This window comes from Erigeron canadensis, chromosome 5 (assembly GCF_010389155.1).
Source record: "Erigeron canadensis isolate Cc75 chromosome 5, C_canadensis_v1, whole genome shotgun sequence".
NCBI classification, from domain to species: Eukaryota; Viridiplantae; Streptophyta; class Magnoliopsida; order Asterales; family Asteraceae; genus Erigeron; species Erigeron canadensis.
Genome location: NC_057765.1, coordinates 22,216,866 through 22,240,140, shown reverse-complemented (window position 1 = coordinate 22,240,140; position 23,275 = coordinate 22,216,866). Strand labels below are relative to the sequence as shown.

The following is a 23,275-nucleotide window of genomic DNA, read 5'->3' as shown; positions in this document are numbered from 1 at the left end:
GCAATTTTAAGAACACCTATATAATTTTTATGATTTATCGATGTACGGTTTTTGAAATAAAAGATTTTGAATTAATTGAGGGAATAAATGATTTATGCAGGAGAGAAAAAAAATATTTGGTTGAGATTTGAGGAGAGAGAAAGTATAATATAGTTATTTTAGGTAAATATATAATATATAGGGGGCATTTTGGAGAAGTAAATGTTGAAACTTAAATTTAGACAGAGACTTTTTGCTTTATAATATATTATAGATAAAGTAGTATAGATCAATATATCGATTTCATCATCAACTATTTATAAATAATCAGTTCACACAACACATGTGTATATATAATCATGTTAGGTATATATAAATAATTATATTTCTATTTACTCAAGTTCTATTAGTGACAAAGACATAATTTAGGCTCAATTACGCTATGTTTGTCACAAGCCTTTCAAGAGATTTTCAGGAGCTTTAACTTTAGTTTTATACTAAAAGCTCATATAGTATTAAAACTTTGTTTAGACGTAATTAGCTTTAACTCTTATTTGAAAAAAAACTCCAAAGTGAAACGCTATTTCAAGTAGCCACTTTGCTACAACAACCATATAAAACATATCTAGAAGATAAAAGCTTTAGGTAACCACTTTGCTTAAATGCTACAGCTTATAGCTTCATCTAAAATCTAAAACTATCTTTGCCAAACATACTTTTTAGTGTATAAAATATACTAGTAATCTTAAATTGAGTCAAGATGAACATAGGAGATTCTAAATGTATGCTTTGGTGGGAGGTCAGTTAGCTTTGAATTACACTAATATTAAAAAACAGTGTTGAAAATATAGAATTTTATACACGCGATAAGTATCCTGGAATGTAACAAACTTTGGACGAATGTCTATAGTAAGAAATAACTAAAGTTGTGTGTATTGTATGTAATCAACTTTAAAAAATGTTTATTGTATGTAAGAAAACATACGTGACAACCATATAGAGGTGCCACTTGTCTGATTATAATTGGTTGAATATATTTTCTTACATACAATAAACATTATTTTCGAGTTGTTTACATACAATACACACAACTTTAGTTATTTCCTACTATAGACATTCATTCAAAGTTTGTTACATTCCAACATACTTATCCTTTTTATACACACTATATGGTTGCTACAACCACTTTTTTCCTCCACGTAGCTCTGTCACTAAATTCTATGATCATTTTTGTTGTATATTATTTATGAGAAATCAATGAGAACTAAAATAGCTCGGGACAACGCCCGGGTATAACCTAGTACTTTATATATGAGTATAGATAACGCATTTAAATATTGAATAATTAGCCTCTCCAACAATTGTCACAAGAATTGGAATCCAAACATGTGAAAATTTGGCTACAGACTGGTTCACATATACCCTACAATCTAGTTGACAGTAACTATGGTTAGAGACTTGAAAATAAGATGTGGATTAGTCGCAACATAAAAAGAACATATCAACTAACCATCTAGCTATATGTAACAATTATTAACTTTTTCCGTATACAATTATCTTATTTAATTATCATCCTAGCATATCATAGCATATATACATTATTATGAAAGTAACATTAATCGTTTAAGTTTACGAATTTGTCTAAAGTTTTAATGCTATTATTATGAACGTAATATTAATCTTTAAGTTTATGAATTTGTCTAATGTTTAAATATGCTAACACGTAACATATCCAGCAAGTCAGCAACTAACATAAATCCTTTTTTTTTTCTCTAACCATTGATTTCGATTATATAATAGAAAATGGTAAATACTCCTAACCAAATAGCTTAATAATCCTTCTAAAACATTAAGAGGTGACATGTGGTATCAACTAATTTTCTTTTCTAATTTTGCCCCCTGATTTTTACATATGTCATGATAGAAGATTAGTAGACTATTTAGTTAGAAGAATTAATCATTTCCCTTATATAATATCTATCAACTAACTTACTAACAGATTTTTTAAGCATATTAATACATACTACCAAAAAAAAAAACATTTTTTATATGAATAATAATTACTATCTTTTGTTAAAATTGCATTTCTTTTGGAAAATATACTCTAGTCCGTATTAAACAAGTTGAAGATTTTGAAACAAGAAAAAGAAAGAGAAAAAAAAGACAAAAGAGTGGTAGTGGTACAAAACAGATGCTTCCTCATCATCAGCACTAGTAACAGTTGTGCAAATCACACACAGATATACATTCATACACAAAATACATATATATAATAAAATCAAAACAAGACTATGATTTAATTCTCTCAATCATCAAATCAAAATCTTTTATATATTTTTTCTTATTATAAACACACACAAAAAAAGAGTGTGCAAGTACAGATGCTGCTTTGCAAATGGGGAAATCACAACCCCAATTGCCAATTCAAAATATCAACAATCAAAATCAAAATCAAAATCATCATTCTAATAATGGGTTTTCTTGTTTTGCAAAAACCATTAGTAGATTATTTAGTTTTAAGTGTGTTTTTATTTTGCTTCTTACACTTGCTGTTTCACTCTCTGCCATCTTCTCTCTCTTCCATTTTCATCATCAGCAAATTGGATTTGATGCCAAAGATTCAATCAAGAATTCTGGTATGTATGTGTTTATATATATATGTATATATTCTTTTTGGGTTTTTTAATATGGGTAGGTTTGGATTTTTAATTTTAGGGTTTTGTTTTGTTTGTGATCCTAGCAAATGGGTTTGTGTTGGATTTTTTATTTAGGTGATGTTTAGTGGTTTTATTAGTGATTTGTGAATTAGGGTTATTTTTTTCATCTTTATAAAGATTTGATTTTTGGATGTTGATTCGGGAAATAATGATTAGGGTTTGTGTAATTATGATAATTGAAAAAATGGGTTAGTGTTAATTTTTGATTTTAAGTTAAGGTTTGGTGTTCTTGATTATATGGATTAGGTTTACTTAATCATGATTATTGAGCAAATGGACTGGTTTAAGGTGGTCAGACTTAGTGATCTCGATTATCCGAAATAGGTTTTTTTTTCTTCTGTGATTATTGGTTGATGATTTGTAACAGTAATTTAGTGTTTATAAATAATAGCTGCTGTGAATCTTATATCAATAAATGAGATTTTGGTTTTTATCGTTTTGGGTCTTATTGTAAGAACATTAATACATAGGACTTATGTAATTCCAATAAATGAGCAAATGGGTTAGGCCTAATTCGGAATGAAAGTAACTTTTCATGGTTGTCGGTTAATGATTCTTAATAGTATTTTTTGCGGTTTATAATGAGTTTTTACAGTTCTGATATGAATAGATGGGGTTGTGGTTATCTTGTATTGGATGTTGATTGTGAAAACATTAATTATCGGCTGAAAAATGAGCAAATGGGTTAGCCCTAATTGGGATAGGGATTGACGAAAACTTTTAGTGATCTTTTGGACAGTTAAATTTTAGTGTGGTTGATTATATACAACACTAGATTGGGGTTTATATTGAGCTCTTCGAATAAGGGAGATCTTGATTCTTGATACTCTGGAAAGTGGATTCAGTACTTGTCTATTACGTTCCCTTTTTTTCAAATTAGTAAATAGTTAATGAGTTGATATTCTATTTGTAGTTCAAGTATTAAATAAGTTGTTGACATTTATGCTACTTCTATTTGTATAATTACTGGCTGACGGCTCTTTTTTTCGAACAGCATGAATTATGTCACTTTTCTAATTTTAGATGGAAAACTATTTCTTTTATCTACTTCTTGACGTTATGTTATTACAATATACTACTTTTGGAGAATATTGGTTAAAGTGGTACTATAAATGAGTATCCTTGTTATATTATAAGTAAATTCTTTACTCTCAATGATTGTTTATATGTATGTCTGTGTATAAAAGGAGATGTGAGAGAGCCACAATAACTTTTGTTGGATTAATAGGTACGTTAGATTTATAATATATTATCAATGATTGTTTATATGTATGTCTGTGTGTATATATATATGGTGTATGTTATATGTTACACAATGTATACGCAATTAGACGTCTATCGTATGGCTGTAGCTCTTTGAATTATTGAGTTGACCGTGCTATTATTGTTTCAGCTAAAGTACAGGCATACTTCAGATTGGAAAAGCCTGTTTCGTTTCTTATTCCTCAAATTACAAGACTAGAGTATGATATTAATGATGAAATAGGTGTCCCTGGTGCACAGGTTGGTTGTAACAATCATAGTCCAGTTAGTTTTTTAGTTTATTGCATTTTTAGTATTCTGATAACATTGTTTTACTGTAAATTCCAGATTTTTATCCTGTCAATGCACAAATCCGGTGCATCTAACCAGACGGATGTGGTATTTGGTGTTCTTTCTAAACCTATGAATTATCCAATAAATCCTGTATCTTTAAGTGTACTGAGATCATCATTAGTCGAGCTTTTCACCAAACATTCCAACCTGACACTCACAAAATCAATTTTTGGCATGCCATCTTCTTTTGATATTCTCAAGTTTTCCGGTGGGATCACAATTATCCCTACTCCATCTCCTCCTGTTATAATGCTACCACAAGTCCTTTTTAATTTTACTCTCCCTAACTCTTTACGTGAAATAGAAGATAATTTTCTCGAGTTGAAGGAACAACTCAAATCAGGGTTGCAGTTAATGCCTTATGAGGTATGCAGTTTACTCTACCATTTCCTTTGTTTATACTCAGGTTTTTGTTTATTTACTACTGATTACTGAAACTCAACGTTGTTTACCCCAGACCATATTGATAGATACGTTGTTTAGTTACCAAAAAAAACCCTTATATGTCACTTTCACTAGCCTACTTGACAAACAACGGTGATCTTAACCAATGATACAAATAGGATGCTATAGAAATATACTTTGGAATATAATTATATATTTATACTTTGTTGACTTTTGACCTAATAGACATAATATTTTAAGTTTGTTTAATTGATTAGACCAGCTGTACAAGATGAAAGATAACACAAATTAACGCATTCATAAGTTAAGGAGTTATGAGTCAATGTTGCTCCTCTACCTCATTTTGAAGTATATAATATAAACATTGTAGTGACAGATTGTTTATCCTCAATACTGGGATGCCCTTTTTTTTGATGTATTTGGATTTCACAGTTTCAGACAGTATTTTTACTGGAATCCTTTATAGGAGGATGCCGATTAAGATATAATTGTTAAGTTGAATTAAGTTGTTGTGCTCTATCAAATTGAAATGTTAAATGATACATTTTTCGCTGCTTTCGATAACTTCCAAAGCAATTGGGAATTACAAATATGTTTTGCTATGCAGAGTGTATTTGTGCAAGTGACGAACAAAGAGGGATCAACACGGGATCCACCTGTTACAGTCCAGGCATCGATTATCTCAACCCTAGGGGGTCTTGACTCTCAGAGACTAAAGGAATTAGCCCACAATATTAATGGATCTCAAGCCAAAAATCTTGGACTGGATAACTCTGTATTTGGTAAAGTGAAGGGGGTCAAATTATCATCTTATATGTACCATACTCTTGATGCACCTACACCTTCTCCTGCCCCATCACCTGATGCTCACATGGGTCCCACCATCTCCCCATCTCCAGCATCGTTTGACCAGTCTTCACCACCTGTTTCAAATTCCCCTTCACCTGAAATGGACCCGTCTTGTGGAGTGTCCATTATGTCACCTGGTCCATCACCAATGTCTGATCCAAGTTCTCATGCCCTTCCACCTCATGCTTCACCATTTGGTTCAGGAACGCCCCCAGATCTTTCTCCTTTACCTGCTGTGTCATATGGATCCCGTCCTCACCAAGAAAATGGGTATCATAAAGGTTTGGCGCCTTCACCTCTCTTGGTTTTACCATCATCTTCTTGTAAGTACCTCGCTATCTCTCTCACCCACACACACAAAAGTAACTTTTAGTTGTCGGTATCATAAGACATGGGTCATAATCCTACTAATTATGCATTTATCTTGTGGTTGTGTATCTAGTAGAAATGCTTACCAAATCTAGCGAATTCTATACGTAATATGTTTACCAAAACTCCAACGAATGTGGAAATTGTATGCTTGCCACTGATATATGTTTGGCTAGTGTGAGAATATTTATTTTTTCATTGCACCTCCTCTCTTGATCTTCCTACCCACTAGTCCTACCTTCAAACAGAATATAAATAAACGCAAAAGTGTTAGAATCTTTTTTTATTAGTAAAGGAGTGAAGTAATGACAACCTTGACACATTTACACATGAATGCGTTTATATGGGTCTTACTTTTTCTTACATGTCAGGTTTGTTTAACTGTCTCAAAGTGCAAGTATTATGCTTACAAGCTATCTTAACCGACCCCTATTTTGAGAGCTAATTTGATACGTTAGTTTTCTATAGAGTTCAAGGAACTTGAACAAAAAGCTCTCATTAACCTGTCCTGTTTTGACCCGCGTCAAAAGTTCATGGTTCTGACCTGAACCCATATTACAGATTAGCTGTCTAATTTGCCACCTCTAGTTTTCTGCCTTAAATTAGCGGGCCTGACAGGTCGACCTACAGTTGCAGAATCCATTCATTTAGTAGTAGATTCTCTCAAGATGAGTTTGCTGTGTTGACTAAAATTGTTTAAACTTGTAATACACATAGCAACAGAAATTGTATTGAAAAATGCAAATGTTGCAATTTTTACATCACATATTCACGTTGTACTGAAAGTTTTCAATAATTTTGTTTCTTGATGGTGTATGGATCCTAATGTTGATTTTAATTATGTTTTTTGCAGCTTCAGAAAAATGTGTCTTCTACCGTACAATCTGGTTATTCTTCTTCATCCTCATGACACTCCATATCCTATAACCGCATGCAGATATGGCCGCTTACAGTTTTGCTTTTAGTATGATAGTAACCAATCAATATATATACCATCATCTATACATAAATTTATACACCACTCGAATCCAAAATAGTTGCAGGTCAAAGCCAAAATGTGGCAGGCCTTGTCGTGAATGACTGACAACAGACAATGAATTCTCCCGAAGGGGGAGATTGACAAAGTTAGTGCGTGTCTATGCAGTATTATCAAGGAGATCCAACTACTCAAGAAGTGTAATGTTTACCTGTGGTTCTTTTTGAGCACCTGCATATTGTGACTTGAAACAAAGTTTGAAGTTCGATGTTCATAAACTTAGTTGAAACAAAGAACATTTATACCATCATGATATGTTAACTTATTAATCTTGCTTGCAGATCTTGTTGTCTGACGTCTTTAAAATGGTCATGAGTGATGGTCGGAGCCGTATTTATTGTAAGGATCTATGTATCCATCTGATGTAAAGGTGACAAGATGAATGGGTCATCTGAGTTGGGTAACCTGCTAAAAGTTGTTATGTCAACTCAATTAAATCATGTTGTACAATCTGTGTTTACAATGTCTTTAAAACTTGACAGGACATTGAACTGGTCTGGCGACCTCTTTATGGTTGTACCAGTCCTGAAAACCGTTCGTCGTCTTTAAAATATACCAAGAGTATTTTGAGAAACTGGTTCCAAACTGGAATTGGTTTTGATCAACGCGATGAAAAATCGGTTTTGACCAAACCTGAACCGGTTTTGGTTAACTTTTGACTAGTTATTTTTCTTTAAAAAAACTGAAACCGACCCGATTTGGAACTGGTAAAAAACCAATTTTTGGGACCGATAGTTGAAACCGGTTCCAAACTGGCGGTTATTCAAGAACCGGAATCGGTTTCTTAAGAATCAATTTTTCGGGTTCTAATTTCGGTTTTTCTTTGATTAATTTTTTTGGAATCGGTTTTTTTGCCACCTTGATCTCATATACAACATTAGTTCCTGTGAAAGTCTCATGCCGAGTTTTTTTCATCGATTGTTAGCTATCATACTCGGTCTTGCCTTTGGCAAGAATCTAACATGCATTTCTCAAAACAATAGACCCTCAATGGCTTTGGTTAGCCCGGAATATATATACAAATATATATATATATATATATAGGGTGAGATATATATATATATAGGGTGAGATATTTTGAGACCATCTATTATTTTAAGACCAACTAGGACCATTGATTTTTGTACACCATCATCATCTACTACGATATACAAGATTTTTTTGTAAAAACACTAAGACTTTCCGGCGACAGACCTACCAGAAAATCATATGTAAGTTAACTTACACATGTGTAAGTTACTTGCACATGTGTAACTTACATATGTGTAAGTTAACTTAAACATGATTTTTCTGTGGGCCCGTCGCTGGAAAGTCTTAGTGTTTTTACAAAAAACTCTTGTATATCGTAGTAGATGATGATGGTGGTGTGTAAGTTACGAAAATCAATGGTCCTTTTTTGGACTTTTTTTAGTTGGTCTCAAATTATCTTTCCCATATATATATATATATATATTGCTCTGTCAAATAACAAAATGATATTGGTTCAAATTTCAAAACTATATCCTTCCCGTTGTTTATGTGAATAAGGTAACCTGGTAACCCACTGGTGGTAACCTGGTAATCCACTGGTGCAGGTCTCTATAGTTCAATTGGTTGAACTGTGCTTTTGAAATATGCTTTTCAAAATGATAACATTTTGGCAAGTCTCTATGTTCCAACTCCTAAAGGTTTTATACTTTTATGTCTTTCTGTGTCGTTTTAAGTTGGCTAAATTATAGGGAAAATTACACTTTTGGTCCCTGAACTTGACACGTTTTTCACTTTTAGTCACTAAACTTCAAAAATTGCAAATTATACACTGAACTTGTCACTTTTTTTCACTTTTGGTCACTACGTCAACTTTGTTAGTTTTTCCCCGTTAACTTGCCCAGATTCGTTAATTTTCATTCACTTTTCATCCTTCCCATTATTCCATAACTAAAATCGATAATCGGTCCAACTTCAGGTTTTATATATTGTTTTGGCCGATTAGTGAAAATACATATTCATTTACTATGTTTTGAAACAAAATTTTTATGTTTACAGTTACTATCTATTTGTTATACAGTAGTTTGATTAGATGAAATAATTGTTTTTTTTAATAACGATGAAATAATTGTGATTGAAATTTTTATTTATAAAGATAGATTTATTTAGTGACTATGTTTGAATTTCGAGTCTTCTTATGTCTATTTTAACCGTAATTTTTTTTTTGTGTGTTATATAAACTTATATAGTTTTTCTTAATTCATTTTATTAACTATTAATAAACGAAAATAAAAATAAGATATTGTAATGTTTATCTGAAGTAACGTGTTGTAGGTTTTTCTGATAATCTATAACGCCTTATGATTTAACCATAAATATTTTTGTCTATGTTATATAAATTTGTTATAAAACATATAATAATGAACTAATTTTTAAATATAATTTTCATTGATAAAATTTACACCAACTACTATACGTTATAAATAAAAATGTTTAGAGTCAAAGTTAAAAGTAAAAATATTAAGAAAAAATCAAAATAATAACATTTAAAATTGGACGAATGAGGTATATATAAAAAAAAATTAGGTAAATTACACTTTTCATCACTGAAGTTTGTCGATTACCGATTTTAGTTATGGAATAATTGGAAAGACGAAAAGTGAAAAAAAAAACTAACGAATCTGTGCAACTTAACGGAGCAAAACTAACGAAACTGGGCGCAGTGACCAAAAGTGAAAAAAAGTGACAAGTTCAGTGTATAATTTGCAATTTTTGAAGTTTAGAGACTAAAAGTGAAAAACGTGCCAAGTTCAATGACCAAAAGTGTAATTTTCCCAAAATTATATAATGACACAAATTCAAAGGAGTAATGCAATATTACTATTATTACTTTACAATAAGTGTATCAAATGTAATAACCATAAAATGTAGAAGGAAAAATCATTTCAAAGTCATCGTCTTAAAAAAGTCGGCTACAAATGTTTAGTAATTTAAAATGTATGACTTCAAATTCTGGTCTGACTCTAAATCGATCATCGACATAAACACACTGACTCAAACCCTACAGCAAACGAAATAACCATGCCTACCTTAATAAGAGAGAACGTTTCAGTTATTTCGAGGTAACTCCATAAAACATGTCGAGGTGGATGGTGTGTCTCGTATAGTGCAAAATGGGTAATATTCTTGGTTTGGATTTTTCAGGGATCACAATAGATCTTCAATAAATTAAGTCTAGAATTAGCCGGTGGCTCAATGAATAAATATTTTATCATTTAACATCTGTAGGAGCGGGGTCGTTAAAGTTGCCAAAATTCTTAATTATCATGCTGTGAATGTTCGTGTTTACTAGGAAATTAAATGTGTTGTCAGTGGATTTCTATTGCATAAAAATAAGGAAAAAATACATAAAAAGTAACCTATTTACCTAAAATTCTTAAAAAGGAACCTATTTTGTTTTCGTTTATTTAAATAATACAGTTTTCATAAATTTCCTAATAAAGGTAAGATCGTTAGTTTTAGACGCCAGTCAACCGTTAACATCGTTAGTTTGCTAACGTGGCATTACTAAAACAACTATTCATCTTCTTCTCCCCCTTTCCACTCCATCCGCCGACAACCACCCCCTGCAGCACCACCGCCGCCTCGCTGCGGAGCAGTGGTTGTTATGGAGTATTTGAAGTCTAGAGTTGAAGAAAACCCTTGAGGGTTGTTTGTGGTGGCTGCCGGATTTGTTTTCCGACGAGGGAGAGGTGGCAGGCGGCGGTGGTGCTGCAGGGGGGTGGTTGTCGGCGGATGGAGTGGAAAGGGGGAGAAGAAGATGAATAGTTGTTTTAGTAATGCCACATTAGCAAACTAACGATGTTAAAGGCTGACTAGCGTCTAAAACTAACGATCTTCCCCTTATTAGGAAATTTATGAAAACTATATCCTTTAAATAAACGAAAACAAAATAGGTTCCCTTTTTAGGAATTTTAGGTAAATAGGTTACCTTTTTATGTATTTTCCCTAAAAATAGTTCATTTGATTTTGAGGTTTCCTGGTCATTCTGGAGGGATTATTTCTATTTAGAATGCAAGCATTTTTTAAAGAAGCACTCTATTTTCTTTTGTCATCCAAACATTGTAATTGTTGAAGGCACTTGGCTGGGTTCATAATAACATTAGATGTTTTATGTTAAATGTGTATGCTCAGCTTCTCAAGACGAAAGTGCTAAGTATCATTCATTTAGACGTACATGAGTTCTAATGAATGGGGAGTATTTGATATTTTTTTAATTCCGTGAAACGTGAGTCTTATAGGAAAGAAGACTGCAGATCAACGCTCGGAATTTCAATAACTTCATAGAATTGACTAGCCTGTTTGATGTCCTACTGAATGGCTATAAATTCATATCTGTTTTTAGTCTCTAAGACGTGATATCAGATATACAAAGACATGGTGCAAGATCGAGAGAAATATTTCTAACCATCACCTAATTAATCTTATGGCCCTACGCCTTTCAAACTTTATCCTTCCTGGATGAATGATTATGAATTTGACAAGTTGGTAATGAAATCTTGGTCTCAGCCCGCTGGTGGTATTCTAAAATGGTTGAACTAATAAATCGGTGTAAGAGGGTAGCGGCGCAACTTGTTGTCCGACTACGTGCCATTGTATTGTAGTACTTTTTCAATGATTTAGTTTTAAAAAACGGCGCTAAAGCAAAATATCTGCACATGGAGATTAAGTCGTACAACTGCTGATATAAAAAACTTGCAATCGGACATGAATTGAAAAGGCTGGCTGAAAGCATTAATCATGGAGTTTGTTGGTGGTCCAAAGAGGTCATTAAAAATAATTTGGACATGGAAAGAAATATCAATTCAGATGATCAAAAAGCTAAGGTTAAGTGGTGTTTAGAAGCGGATGAAAACTCAAAAAATTTTCATGGTATGCTAAACAAGAAACGGAAGCAGTTAGCAATTCGTGGGGTTGAACATATTGGGGTGTCGGAGGATCCTAATGAAGTGAAATAGTGTTTTTTAACCATTTATTAAGCAAACACTAGCATTTTGTTCGGGTTCAGTGTAGTGCTTGATTAAAAAAAATTCTTGAGTGTGCAGAATTCGGTCCTTGAAGCTGATGTTAATGTTGATGGAGGTCAAGGAAGCTGTGTGAGATTGTGAAAGTGGCAAATTTCCAAGGGCAAATGGATACACTTTTGGTTTTATCAAGCACATCCACATGAAATCAAAGGTTCGCCACAACCTTCCGAAAGTGTTCCATTACAATTGTCACATTTCGAATTCGCAAGAATTTGCAAAGTCTAATTTATTAACTTTGACCTTAAATAATTCTTTTTGTGTTTTAGATGTGTTTTCATTGGTGTAATTTTCATCAAGTTTTATTTTACACAAAAAAATTATATATTTAAAGTTAAAGTTTATAAATAAAAACTTGTAAAATTCAAAACGTAACACTTCTAATGGGACGAAGGGTAATAAATTAGCTTGGTATAACGTTTCTTGGCCTACCCATAATAGATTAACGATTGTTCAACTCCCTTAAACATAAACTACTGGCAACGTCAGTGTTGGTAAATAAATTGGCCTTGGGAAATGGCCTCAAAACAATCGCCAGTCGTGGTTATCGACATTATGTAAATAAGTTTTATTGTTATGGCTCACCTTATGACTTTAACGTTACAACAACATTCTAGTTGATAGTTATAAGGATAAAAACATTATCGCTTTACCAATTTAAATACATTGTTCTTCATCTTAACGATAAATCAACTAAATGATTGGAGCCATATTTTATATAAATAAAAAATAAGTAAAGTAACTCCACGGATTATAAGTCATAATATTGTTTCCATTAATATTTAAAGGAGGTTAAGATGCAAATGGTCTTACTTCTATCAGAGAGAGTTCTTGTCAAGTTGTCACATTTAACACCTCCGGCTTTACAAGTGTAAGACTATCTCCAATGGGGATGTTTTTGGGAGCCCTTGGGTGCACTTGGATATCCTTTGCGGTTGAAGCTTGTCCAAAACTAAAGATTTTTTGATGCATGCCCTTACCCAAGGGCATGCCCTTAGGTGTCCTTACTTATATATATATATATTTTTGTTTTTAGTAGAGTTAAAGGATATGTAAGGATGTTTGTATGGTTGGTGATAAATTTATAGGATTTTAAAGATTTATAAGGATGTGTAAGAATTTGTAATAATATGATATAATAGCTCAAGGATGTCTAAGGGCGTCATTAGGAATTAAACCCTTCATCTGAATAAAGATTGAATATATTGTATATGCACTTGTAAACAACACTCCGTTGTAGTCTAGTTGGTTAGGATACTCGGCTCTCACCCGAGAGACCCGGGTTCAAGTCCCGGCAACGGAACTAAATTTTTTTTTCTGTTAACGCAATTTTATATTTATTTGCCACTTATACTGATTTATATAAGCCCTAATTCCATCCCCAAGGTTTTACAATCGTTTTGCTAATTGCTACAAATACTCTCCCCAACTCCCACGGTATCTCTATTCACCTATATTTATTTCTTTATATTCAATTCAACTATTTTATGATTATTATTGTCTAGTACAAAATTCGATTTGATATAGTTTTTAGATTACAATTTTCTGTCATTGTGTGCGATCATACAGTTTGCTGCTAGTTTTTTTTTTCTTTTCTTTTCTTGACACTTGAATTATTGAAACACTAGTTAGTTGTACCGTTGTAGTGTGTATATACACACACACACACACACACACATACTATGGTATGAAAATGGTTTGTTAAAAATTATATCTGTTGTAAAATGTATGTTATGATAACGTTTTTATTTGCACGGTTTGTGGACGGTGTTAGTATGTTTGGCAAAAGTAGTTGTAGCTGGAGCTTTTAGTTCTAGCGGTAAGCTGTGGCTTTTAGTTAGAGCTGTTAGCTGTAGCTTTTATTTTCTAAAAGTATTTGGTTTGGGAGAGCTCTAACTTGAAGAGGTATTTGTGTAGTTTTTAAAGTTTCAAAGCTCCTTCGAAAAGCTAAAGCTTCTGAAACGCTACTTCTTTCAAATAAAAGCTAAAACTACTTGCATCCAAACAAAGCTTTTAATATTTAGGAGCTTTTAGTTTAAAATAAAAAGCTAAAGCTCCTGAAAAGCTCCTGAAAACCTTGTGCCAAACATATTTTAGGACCAATAGCAATTAGTATACTTTCACATTGAGCTCACGAAGGAAGCTCGAAACGTTCCCCTAAAACAGTTTTTGTGGTTTTTTCTGTAGCAAATTTAATGGCTTTGCACTGTAATTTTTGTTTAATGGGAATATTGTTGTTTTTATGTTATGCTTTCTTTTCAAAGCATTGATTGTATGCACTATATTTACTTCAATGTAGTGAGCTTAGCTTATTGGACTGATCAGGGCTCTTGGCACATGTCCTAGAGTTTCAGAAGTAGTTATTTTTTTCTGACATTTAACTAGATACGCCACAAAAATAGGCACTTTTTGATTTTAGACCTTCGTTAGTCCTTTGAGCCTTATGATGACTGATAACATGATATACTTGTACGTTTGTACCAAAGTTCCGAGCTTTTTCTTTAACTAAATTAGTTGCATTAATTTTCAGCTTATTAACAATTTCATAATGGAAGATGCCGATGCGAACTCTTTTATTCTTAAACATGTTGACACCAAGCGTAAACAGGATCAAGATGTATTATCTGCTGAAGATTTCGCCTGGGCAGACTCCTGCTTAAATGCGGATCCTGATATATCAGAAACTAGTATGGAGTCTGTAAGAGAAGCTTTACTCAATATTCTTGATTTACATTCTGAGATGATCCATGAGCCTTCTACAAACGAGCAGGATAATGCGAGTCACATAGATGAGTTGGAGAACTTACCTTCATTTACAGATGAAGGACCCTCAGAAACTGCTGAAACGAGTAATAATGATCACCTAGAAGAAGAAAAAATCGTTGATGTTCTATCCTCATTAAAGCAACAACCTTTTCTTCCAAACTATAAAGACGAGATGTTGAAAACTCAATTTTCTGATGATAATGATGATGATTTGGGATTTGTGTTTTCGGAATTTGCAATGGACCAACCATTGTCTGACAATATTTTCAAGGTGTGGGATTTAGACATCCCTGTTGAAGAAGAAGATGAACTTGATACACAGCTGAAGGAAGCTCTTTCTTCAAATGCAGGCACACGTGTGCTGCCTAGAAGGAAAGGTTTGGATATAGAGTCGGTTGACAGTCTTGTTGAGAGTATTGCAGATCTTTCTTTAAAGTAAAGGAGTGGTGGTTCATTAGTCTTGGACCAATGTATGGCTAGGTAACCAATGTATGCTAGGTAAACTATCATGTTCTTCATAATTATGAAAATACCAGTGTTTTTTGTTATCTTCCAGGTTATTTATTATACATTATAATATAACTAGTCTCTGATTGATGGTACAAGTACCATATAATTGTCATATGTTGACTTACATAAAGTTAAGAGGCAAGTTTGAATCAAAAAGGCTTCAATTTCGACACAAGATCAAGCACACTACTTACATAAAAGTTGGGGCCTAGGGGTGTAAATGCATAAGGCTGAACACTCTATGCTAGGTAATTATTTTTTGAAAATTTCAGAAAAGTAGAGTTCTAAATATGTTCACATTTAAAAGAAACGAGTATTATATGGAAATATTAAGTGATGTTTTTGTAATGACTGAAATACCCTTGTGATTGGAACTATATAGTGCTTAACGCTCAAACCCCAACACAGTCAAAACACAAATCGTGAGTGTATTGTGTGTAGCGATGGCTGATGAGCATATTAGCTTCTTACTTGGCTCAAAGAGCAGCTCGGCGTGAGAGAGTTCGGATCCTTTAACGATGCGGCTTAAAAGACACCCTCAATTGGACCGTTCACCGTCATCTTCTTACCCCGTTGTATTATATCTCTCCTACTCCTTTTTATTCTTATTATTAGTGCTTCTTTTATATATATCTATTTGATTATGAATTTATGATGATGATAATGATTTTGTATCTAATTATGATTTATACAGGCAGATGCACTTCGTGAGAGATTCGATGTTAACCAGAATGTGGTTCGTTCCGTTTTTCTATCTCTATTTCCCATCCTAATCGCCTTTTGTTTTCCATCGATTTTTTATTATGTTAATCAAAATGAAAAAGAAATTTTTCATATTAAAACCCTGAAAAAATTTAGTTTTTAATCAGTTGAAACCCCCTATTAATAGATGCGTGTTAAAAATACCTATGTATGTAGCATTGTTTGTTGTATCATGATCATAAGTAAAATATATAGGAACAAAATGTAAGTTTCTCACTAGATCATATAATTACGGACCGGGTTAAAATCAGCAAAGCGTAAACGTACTTTTTTAGAAATGTCTATTTTGTGTCATTTTTTTCTGTGTTCATTTGGTGGGTCAGTGTAAGTGTGGTGTTACTTGGTCAAAAACCTGTAATGTTTGTGTGTAAACTTACATATAATTTAGTTACACTATTTAAAATTCATAAATAATACGTTGATCCAAATTTATGATTTTCACAAGATTATGTTTTTGGAAAAGCTATGATGTTAACAAGATTAGTTATCATCTTAAATAATAAAATTTATATAGATTACAGTGACCCAAATGAAAAAAAAGGTACTTGACACAAGATAACGCATTTTTTGGGAAGCACGTATACTTAGATGACTCTAATCCTACAAGAGTAATTTTAGGTTTACAAACATTTTGCATACAAATTTTTACAAGCATATCTTCCACCAATTATATTATGTTAATGTATTCTCTAATTTCTTTCTCTTTAATGATTGGACCATCTCACATGCCACATGTGTTTGTAAAAATTTGCTTGTAAAATGGTTGTCAACCTAGCATCGCTATATTGTGAGCGTTTATGGATTTTATGATTTTAACTGACGGGCATCGTATATTCTATATCTAACATTTGTTTTATGATTGGCTAAATGTTCGTTTTGAAACGTTCTATCTCGTGGCTGCAAATGTATTTAGTTACAATCATGGTTGTAGTTGTAAACTTCGGTTTATTTAGTTAGAAGTATGCTATGATTGAGAAGTCACTTTATAAGTTTCTCATTCTGTGTTTTTGGGAAAATTACTGTGTAAGGTAATACTTGAACATTTGAGACCTCACACAGGCTAAGGCTTATAAAGCATCTGTGGATTGGTTTTTGCATGAGACAGTTTTGAGGAAGGAATTATCAATTATCTATGCCAACTTTTATTTTTTTGTAAGATTTATGGTAAGCGTAAGCTGCGGTTGTCTTTTACAATCACTATTGTGTCAGAATTGTTGGTGCACATATTCTTTTGAAATCGATATTCCATTTTCTGGATTAAGATGCGACTATGCAACATGCATACATCATTTAACGTTCATTAGTTTTGAGAATTGGGCCATTGGGGAATAGGCAACTTGTGGGAACTGTGATGCTTCTGTTTTAAGGAAGATTTGTTACAGGGGAATTAACGTTAAGTAGTTGTAGTTGATCATAAAAGATATGCTTAACTGTCTTCATGTTTTGGGTTTCACCGTCTTTCTGTTAAAAGCCATCTTGGGTTTTTTGTGATTTGTTTAGCATTTTGGAGCATAGGTTTTTTCAGCTTGTGTGAATGTTCATAAAAGATTAAAAGGCATTTGTTTTTGTTTAATTGACGGCGATGTTGACGCACCATCGTATTATCGTTATCTTTTTTTGCACCACATTAATATATAAGGATGTTCTCCTAAAAGAACTTTTAGATTGTTGTTGTATTAGCATTATACCACATCATTATGTGGGGGGCTAAGAGAGGATGTGAGATAAGCGGGTTGTTTTGGGCATGTGCTCTTACTGTTATCAGAGAGGTAAGGCTTGCAGGTCAGCAGCTCTTGTTAAAGTACTGCCATTTATGAGTTACGGACTAGATGATGACATGATGTATTGCAAAAAGGGGCTTAAGTATAGCAAAAATATAAAATCATAATAACCAGAGTATACATGAGTGACGTGATGGTAATCTGTACTATTTTAGTGGTAAATGATACAATTCAGATAACAAGAATATTCAGGGTGTAATTTGTTCATTATAAGGAATGATTACAATTTACTGGTAATGGTGACTGAAACAATTTTTGTAGATTTATGGAAAAAATGTGAAGTATTGTGGGAATCAAACAGGAGATAGTTTGAGATATTGGGGGAAAAACGGAGGACTATAATTAGCAAGGAATTACTTTTCATAATCCCCGCATGAGGAGTCCGTAGTCAAATAGAGACTAAGATGATAGGGACTGACTGGATATAGGTGAGGACACGATGGCTGAAAGCTAAGTATATTATAACCGATACGTGTTTAATTACTTTGATAATAGGACAAGGAGAACTTAGAAAGGTCACTAAATCTGAACCCTTGTGTGTTTATCTATGTGCGATCCCTCCTGATTAGGCTTACCAATAATTCTCAAGCTTCACCTCCGTTGCTTTCAGTAAAAGATCCTCTGTATTTTTTTTACATGGGAAGGTATAAAACCATAGCCTTTTTAATATGTTGATGAAAGTTCTCATTATAAAATGAACAGGGATAGTATGCCAGATCATTGTATTCCAGGACAATGTTCATTACCTGGTTCTGCAATATTTTTGCAACACGAGAGTGAAGATCAGTTTTGTGAATTTACCTTTTCATACATGCCAATAGGTTTGCTCTCGAGTAAATCACAATGTTAATCATATATTAGAGCACATTCACATTGACCTAGCTGAAGGGTTAGCTAAAATGGGTACCCTCTTCTTATGAATTCTGTATCGTGAACTTGTAAACCTTTTAATGTGTATTGTTATGTTATTTTGTCTTTACTGGAAGATATAGAGACTATTGATAGAATGATTGCTGATGGCGAGGCCTAGTATAATAAATGGCGCCACCCTGATCTTTACATAGAGTAGAATGAAATGGTTCTTTCTCAACTAGGTCCAATATATGGAGTAGTATTTGATAGTTATTAATCGTGATAATTCGCGATCCACATTCTCATTGTTTGACTAAAGTTCTTACGAATATGATTTTGTTCTCTTGTGTGGCCACAACTTCACTTGCTTTCTACTTGTCTTAATTAACAGTTCCATGGGCTCTTGGCGGCAGCAAAGTTTACTCGCAACCCTACACCACCTTCTGGGGTAATTCTCTTCGTTCGTTACGCTATTTAGATAGCATATGGACTTCGTATTTGCATGATCTTAATGTTGGGTTTGACGTCCTTATGGGCTGTTTTGGCCTTAGGGACTATTTTAGATTGATTAGGAGGCCCATTTGGCCTTTCTTGTTCACCAATCCAAGAACCCTTATCTGATGCCTATATATATATCCTAGACTTTGCATTGTAATTTTCTTCTACTGAGCATTAATAAAATTCCCTAGTTGCAGCTGTGGATTACTTCACACACTTTGTGTGAGATACCACGTTATATTCTCGTGTTCTTTTATCTGTCTTGCTATTGCTTCCGCTGTGCTACCTATATCTAACAGTAGGTCTTGTGTTTATAATCAGTGTAATTTAGTTTGTATTGGTTATTAGATACGAATCCTAAGACTTAAGAACATCGAATGTTCGGTAGTTTTGACTTTGTAAATGCCAACTATACATCTTATCTCTATAATGATGTAGGTTTACTTAACCATGATTTATATGTGAAACTGTAACTTTAGCTAATTTTCAGCTTTAGTTTTCGATACATTTGTTATGTAAGAAAGTCAACACCAAAGTAATCCGTATACAGTAATATTTCTGTCAAATTGGCCAAAAGTCTCCCTTTTTTGTTGAATTTTATGACTGGTAAGTAAAGCTAGCTAGCCTGAAAATGGGAAGTGTATGGTATAAGTGGGTTAGAAGTTCCGGGAATATTTTATTGATCCCAGTTTCCTTTGAAGGTTTTATTTGGCATGCATAAGTCTCTTTTTCTTTGTGCAATAAAACCTTAACTTAGTGATTTACACATTTAAAGTTTGAAATACATTATCATGCAAGCTAATAAGAATGTGCATACTATTGTTGTAACTGTGTAGTACTGCATTGCAATCATAAATGCACACTTTTACTAATAGCTACTAGAAATGAAAATTTGGCATTTACATGACCACATTTATGAAAAAATATTTAGCGGCAAATGGGTACTACTGGAATTTGCATACTGCTGCTGTATAATCGTGTGAATGCTAAATCAGGCTCCATTACCAATGCGTGTAGTCATCTCATCTTTTTTGTTCTAACAGAATTTCCTCATTTTGTGTTATTAGTTAAGCTTGTGTTTTTTATTTTTATTTCTTGTATGGTTTTCTGTCATAAATGACGATTAGACTTTGGTAATGCCTATTTTAACGACCGCGCTTTGATAAGCACGAGTGTAAATGAAAACTTTCTTATTCCATGACTTCCCTTTTACCTGGTCTGATTATCTTTTTTCGTATGGCAACTTTCTTGCACACTTGTATGTTATCTTTGTTACAAATAAAATGATATTGATTTGGGTCGAAAAGTTTCTGTCTTTCTTGAAAGATGATATCAGAATATTGTCGAATTATATGAATTGGGTGAATGTTAACTAAATTGAAAACTCTAATAGGAGACTGCTTTTTCACCCATTTTGCAAAATCTCCAGTGTTCGTGGCAGTTCTCTTTATTGAAATTGATAGTCGGATCATCCAATATAAGTAGACAGTACAGTAGTTAATAAGAGTTTGGTATTCATAGTTTATAACTTCATATTTTCTACAAAGATAATTTTTATTGTTGATAACACTAGTAGGCTAAATTTTAATCTTGTCTTATTCCGTAAACATAGCAATATCGATTTTAGTTTACCCTTTTTTATCAATTTCCTTTTTATTGGAAAGTTCTTTATTTTTGTTTATTAATTTGTAATAATTAGTTAAATAAAAAATTTGGAGTTTGAAGAAAGAAAGAAGAAAAGATGTTAGATGATGAAAGAGGTGAGAAAAAGCAGTTAGATCTTTCGATCTTCTGAAGTTGTAACCAAATACAAATTCTTACCCCTTTTTCTTAGGTTATATATTTGTGGTGTCCAAAGAAACAAAAGAAGCCAAAAACAAATATGCAACATGATTAGAAAAAAACCCAAAAACAAATATGCAGATATAGTAGAAACTTTTAAAAATAAAAAAAAAATAATATATACCGATTCATCAATTAAGACCATTTCGGATGTTTTGATTTTTTTGTTTTTGGTTGCTCCAACCCGAAACAGTTTATACATGCACAACACAGAGTCGTAGATGATGGTTAACATGTGTTGCGTTAAGATCCTCAAGATGAACTAACGTTGTCTTATTTTTTACAGTTGAAGAAGAAGCCATAATAAACCTATAATGGACAACAAACTAAATTAAAAAACATGAATAATATCAATAACATCATAATTCAATGTCAACAATAATGATTAAACACAAAATATATATATATAAAAAAACTCTTTTTGTTTGTTGAATAAGTCGAACTTTTTTGTTGTTGAGAATTCGTGAGTTAGTCAAACTACTTTTTTTAGAATCGTGAGGATTTTATCCTAGAACTAAATTAAAAGAGATGAATTATGATAATAATATAAATATTCAGTGTCAAATAATGATTAAACATGAACAAAATATATTAAAAAAAAAACCCTTTATGTTTGTTGAGTATGTCGAACTTTTTTTTATTGAGAATTCGTGAGGGTTTATTTATTGGGAAATGATCCCTACACAACCATTTTTAGCCATACACAACATTGTATGCATTATACAGTTGAATAGTACAATTATATAATGTATATATTGTTGTGTATGACAAAAACATGTTGTGTAGGGATCGATTGATGTATGAAGGGTTTTTTTTAATAGAATATAGTTTGGCCTGTAAAGTTTTAAAAAAATATATAGAAAGTAGAGGATTAATTAGGATGAAGAATTAGCCTTAGGAGGAGATTTAAAGGTGTCAAGTGTACTCCCAAGCAATGGCGGTTCTCTTTAGGGCCCGTGGGGGCCCGAGCCACCACCATTTTTTCGTTTAGTAGTACTATTATATCTGTATTTCGTCCAAAATTAATTTATAATCTATTAAGTCGGTCCTCAAGGATTATTTTTTAAAAACTTTTGATACGTTTAATAAATTTAATAGTATAATAAAATTTACCTTTTTGGTTTTTATAAAATTCTATGTTTTAGTTTACAATTCACAATCCACGTAACAAGGTCTTTCTCCCTTTTTTGAGTTTTAGGCTCAAGAAAAAATAAAATTTACCTTTTTAATTTTTATAACCCACGATTCACTTAGTTCATTCATAATCCTATGTTTTAGCCTACAATTCACAATCCACGTAATAAGGTCTTCCTCTTTTTTTTGAGTTTAGGCTCTAGAAAAAAATAAAATTTACCTTTTTAGTTTTATAACCCACAATTCACTTAGTCCATTCGTAATTTTATGTTTTAGCCAACAATCCACAATCCACGTAACAAGGTATATCTCCCACAATCTACAATCCAACGCCTTTTCACTTGGTATATTCATAAGTCTTTGTAGTTTTTTGTTGTAATGAAAAACTTAGATTATTAGTGTTATTTTTGTTTGACCCGACCCGATTAAATGGCCACTGCTCCCAAGTTCCAACTTCTTCTTTTAACTATATTATTATAAATATCAATATAAGGAAATGATTACTAAAAATCTGATACAAATAAGATTGAGAATGATTATTAGTGGAATTCATATATTATCATAGAATTCTAAAGCTAATTTTTAAATAGATTTATCATTTCGTGTACACAAAACAAAAGATCTTGCAAAGTTAGTTAGCATTATTGTTGATGTGGCAAGACAATGCTTCCATAGTTCGTTGTATGATGGAACAGATTTATTTCAGATAACATGATTGTAATTAAATATAGAAAACCTAACATTTGAATATAATGGTATATCCATTGAACTTTCTATATATTATTATCAAACATTTGCTGATTACTTTGAAGCTTCCGTGACTTCATCAGTTGATATCGAATCTCATAGGCCCAATGTTACATTTGCTGTTATTAATTATTTTAGAGAAATTTACATTTTTGGTACCTCAAGTTGGCAGTTTTTATATTTTTAGTCTCCAACTCAAAAAATTGCAGCTTTCATACCTAAGGTTTTGTGGTTTTTTTCAGTTTTGATACCACATTCATACGGCGTTAATTTTTGCCATTAACGTCCTCACGTGACAAACACGTGAGGGGTATTTTAGTCTTTTGAACCCCATCTTTTTGAGAAAATTACACTTTTGATACCTCAAGTTGTCAATTTTTT

The 23,275-nt window shown here is 32.5% G+C and overlaps 2 protein-coding genes, 1 long non-coding RNA gene and 1 other non-coding gene across 4 annotated transcripts; all 4 read left to right on the top strand.

Annotated features, from left to right (window-relative positions):
- Window positions 1–2,193: 2,193 nt before the first annotated feature.
- LOC122600036 lies at window positions 2,194–7,231 on the top strand. The gene is made up of 5 exons (XM_043772680.1): window positions 2,194–2,615; window positions 4,090–4,199; window positions 4,287–4,658; window positions 5,305–5,869; window positions 6,769–7,231. The coding sequence occupies exons 1-5, from the start codon at window positions 2,375–2,377 to the stop codon at window positions 6,840–6,842; spliced, it is 1,362 nt and encodes a 453-aa protein (XP_043628615.1). The 5' UTR covers window positions 2,194–2,374; the 3' UTR covers window positions 6,843–7,231.
- A 6,001-nt stretch (window positions 7,232–13,232) lies between these two features.
- On the top strand, window positions 13,233–13,305 carry TRNAE-CUC. The gene has a single exon. It is a non-coding gene; the product is annotated as a tRNA-Glu (tRNA).
- A 64-nt stretch (window positions 13,306–13,369) lies between these two features.
- On the top strand, window positions 13,370–15,316 carry LOC122600945. Its single transcript, XM_043773724.1, has 2 exons — window positions 13,370–13,439; window positions 14,533–15,316. Exon 2 carries the CDS (start codon window positions 14,551–14,553, stop codon window positions 15,205–15,207), a length of 657 nt encoding a protein of 218 aa, XP_043629659.1. The 5' UTR covers window positions 13,370–13,439; window positions 14,533–14,550; the 3' UTR covers window positions 15,208–15,316.
- A 376-nt stretch (window positions 15,317–15,692) lies between these two features.
- LOC122602347 lies at window positions 15,693–19,378 on the top strand. The gene is made up of 3 exons (XR_006324219.1): window positions 15,693–15,853; window positions 15,973–16,014; window positions 19,065–19,378. It is a non-coding gene; the product is annotated as an uncharacterized LOC122602347 (long non-coding RNA).
- Window positions 19,379–23,275: the final 3,897 nt, after the last annotated feature.

Excerpts from the sequence above, each read along its gene's own strand:
- LOC122600036 (XM_043772680.1), top strand. The coding sequence starts at position 2,375 with ATGGGGAAATCACAACCCCAATTGCCAATTCAAAATATCAACAATCAA. Across the intron at positions 4,200-4,286 it reads TAGGTGTCCCTGGTGCACAG|ATTTTTATCCTGTCAATGCA; the intron begins GTTGGTTGTAAC and ends TGTAAATTCCAG. Across the intron at positions 5,870-6,768 it reads GGTTTTACCATCATCTTCTT|CTTCAGAAAAATGTGTCTTC; the intron begins GTAAGTACCTCG and ends TGTTTTTTGCAG.
- LOC122600945 (XM_043773724.1), top strand. The coding sequence starts at position 14,551 with ATGGAAGATGCCGATGCGAACTCTTTTATTCTTAAACATGTTGACACC.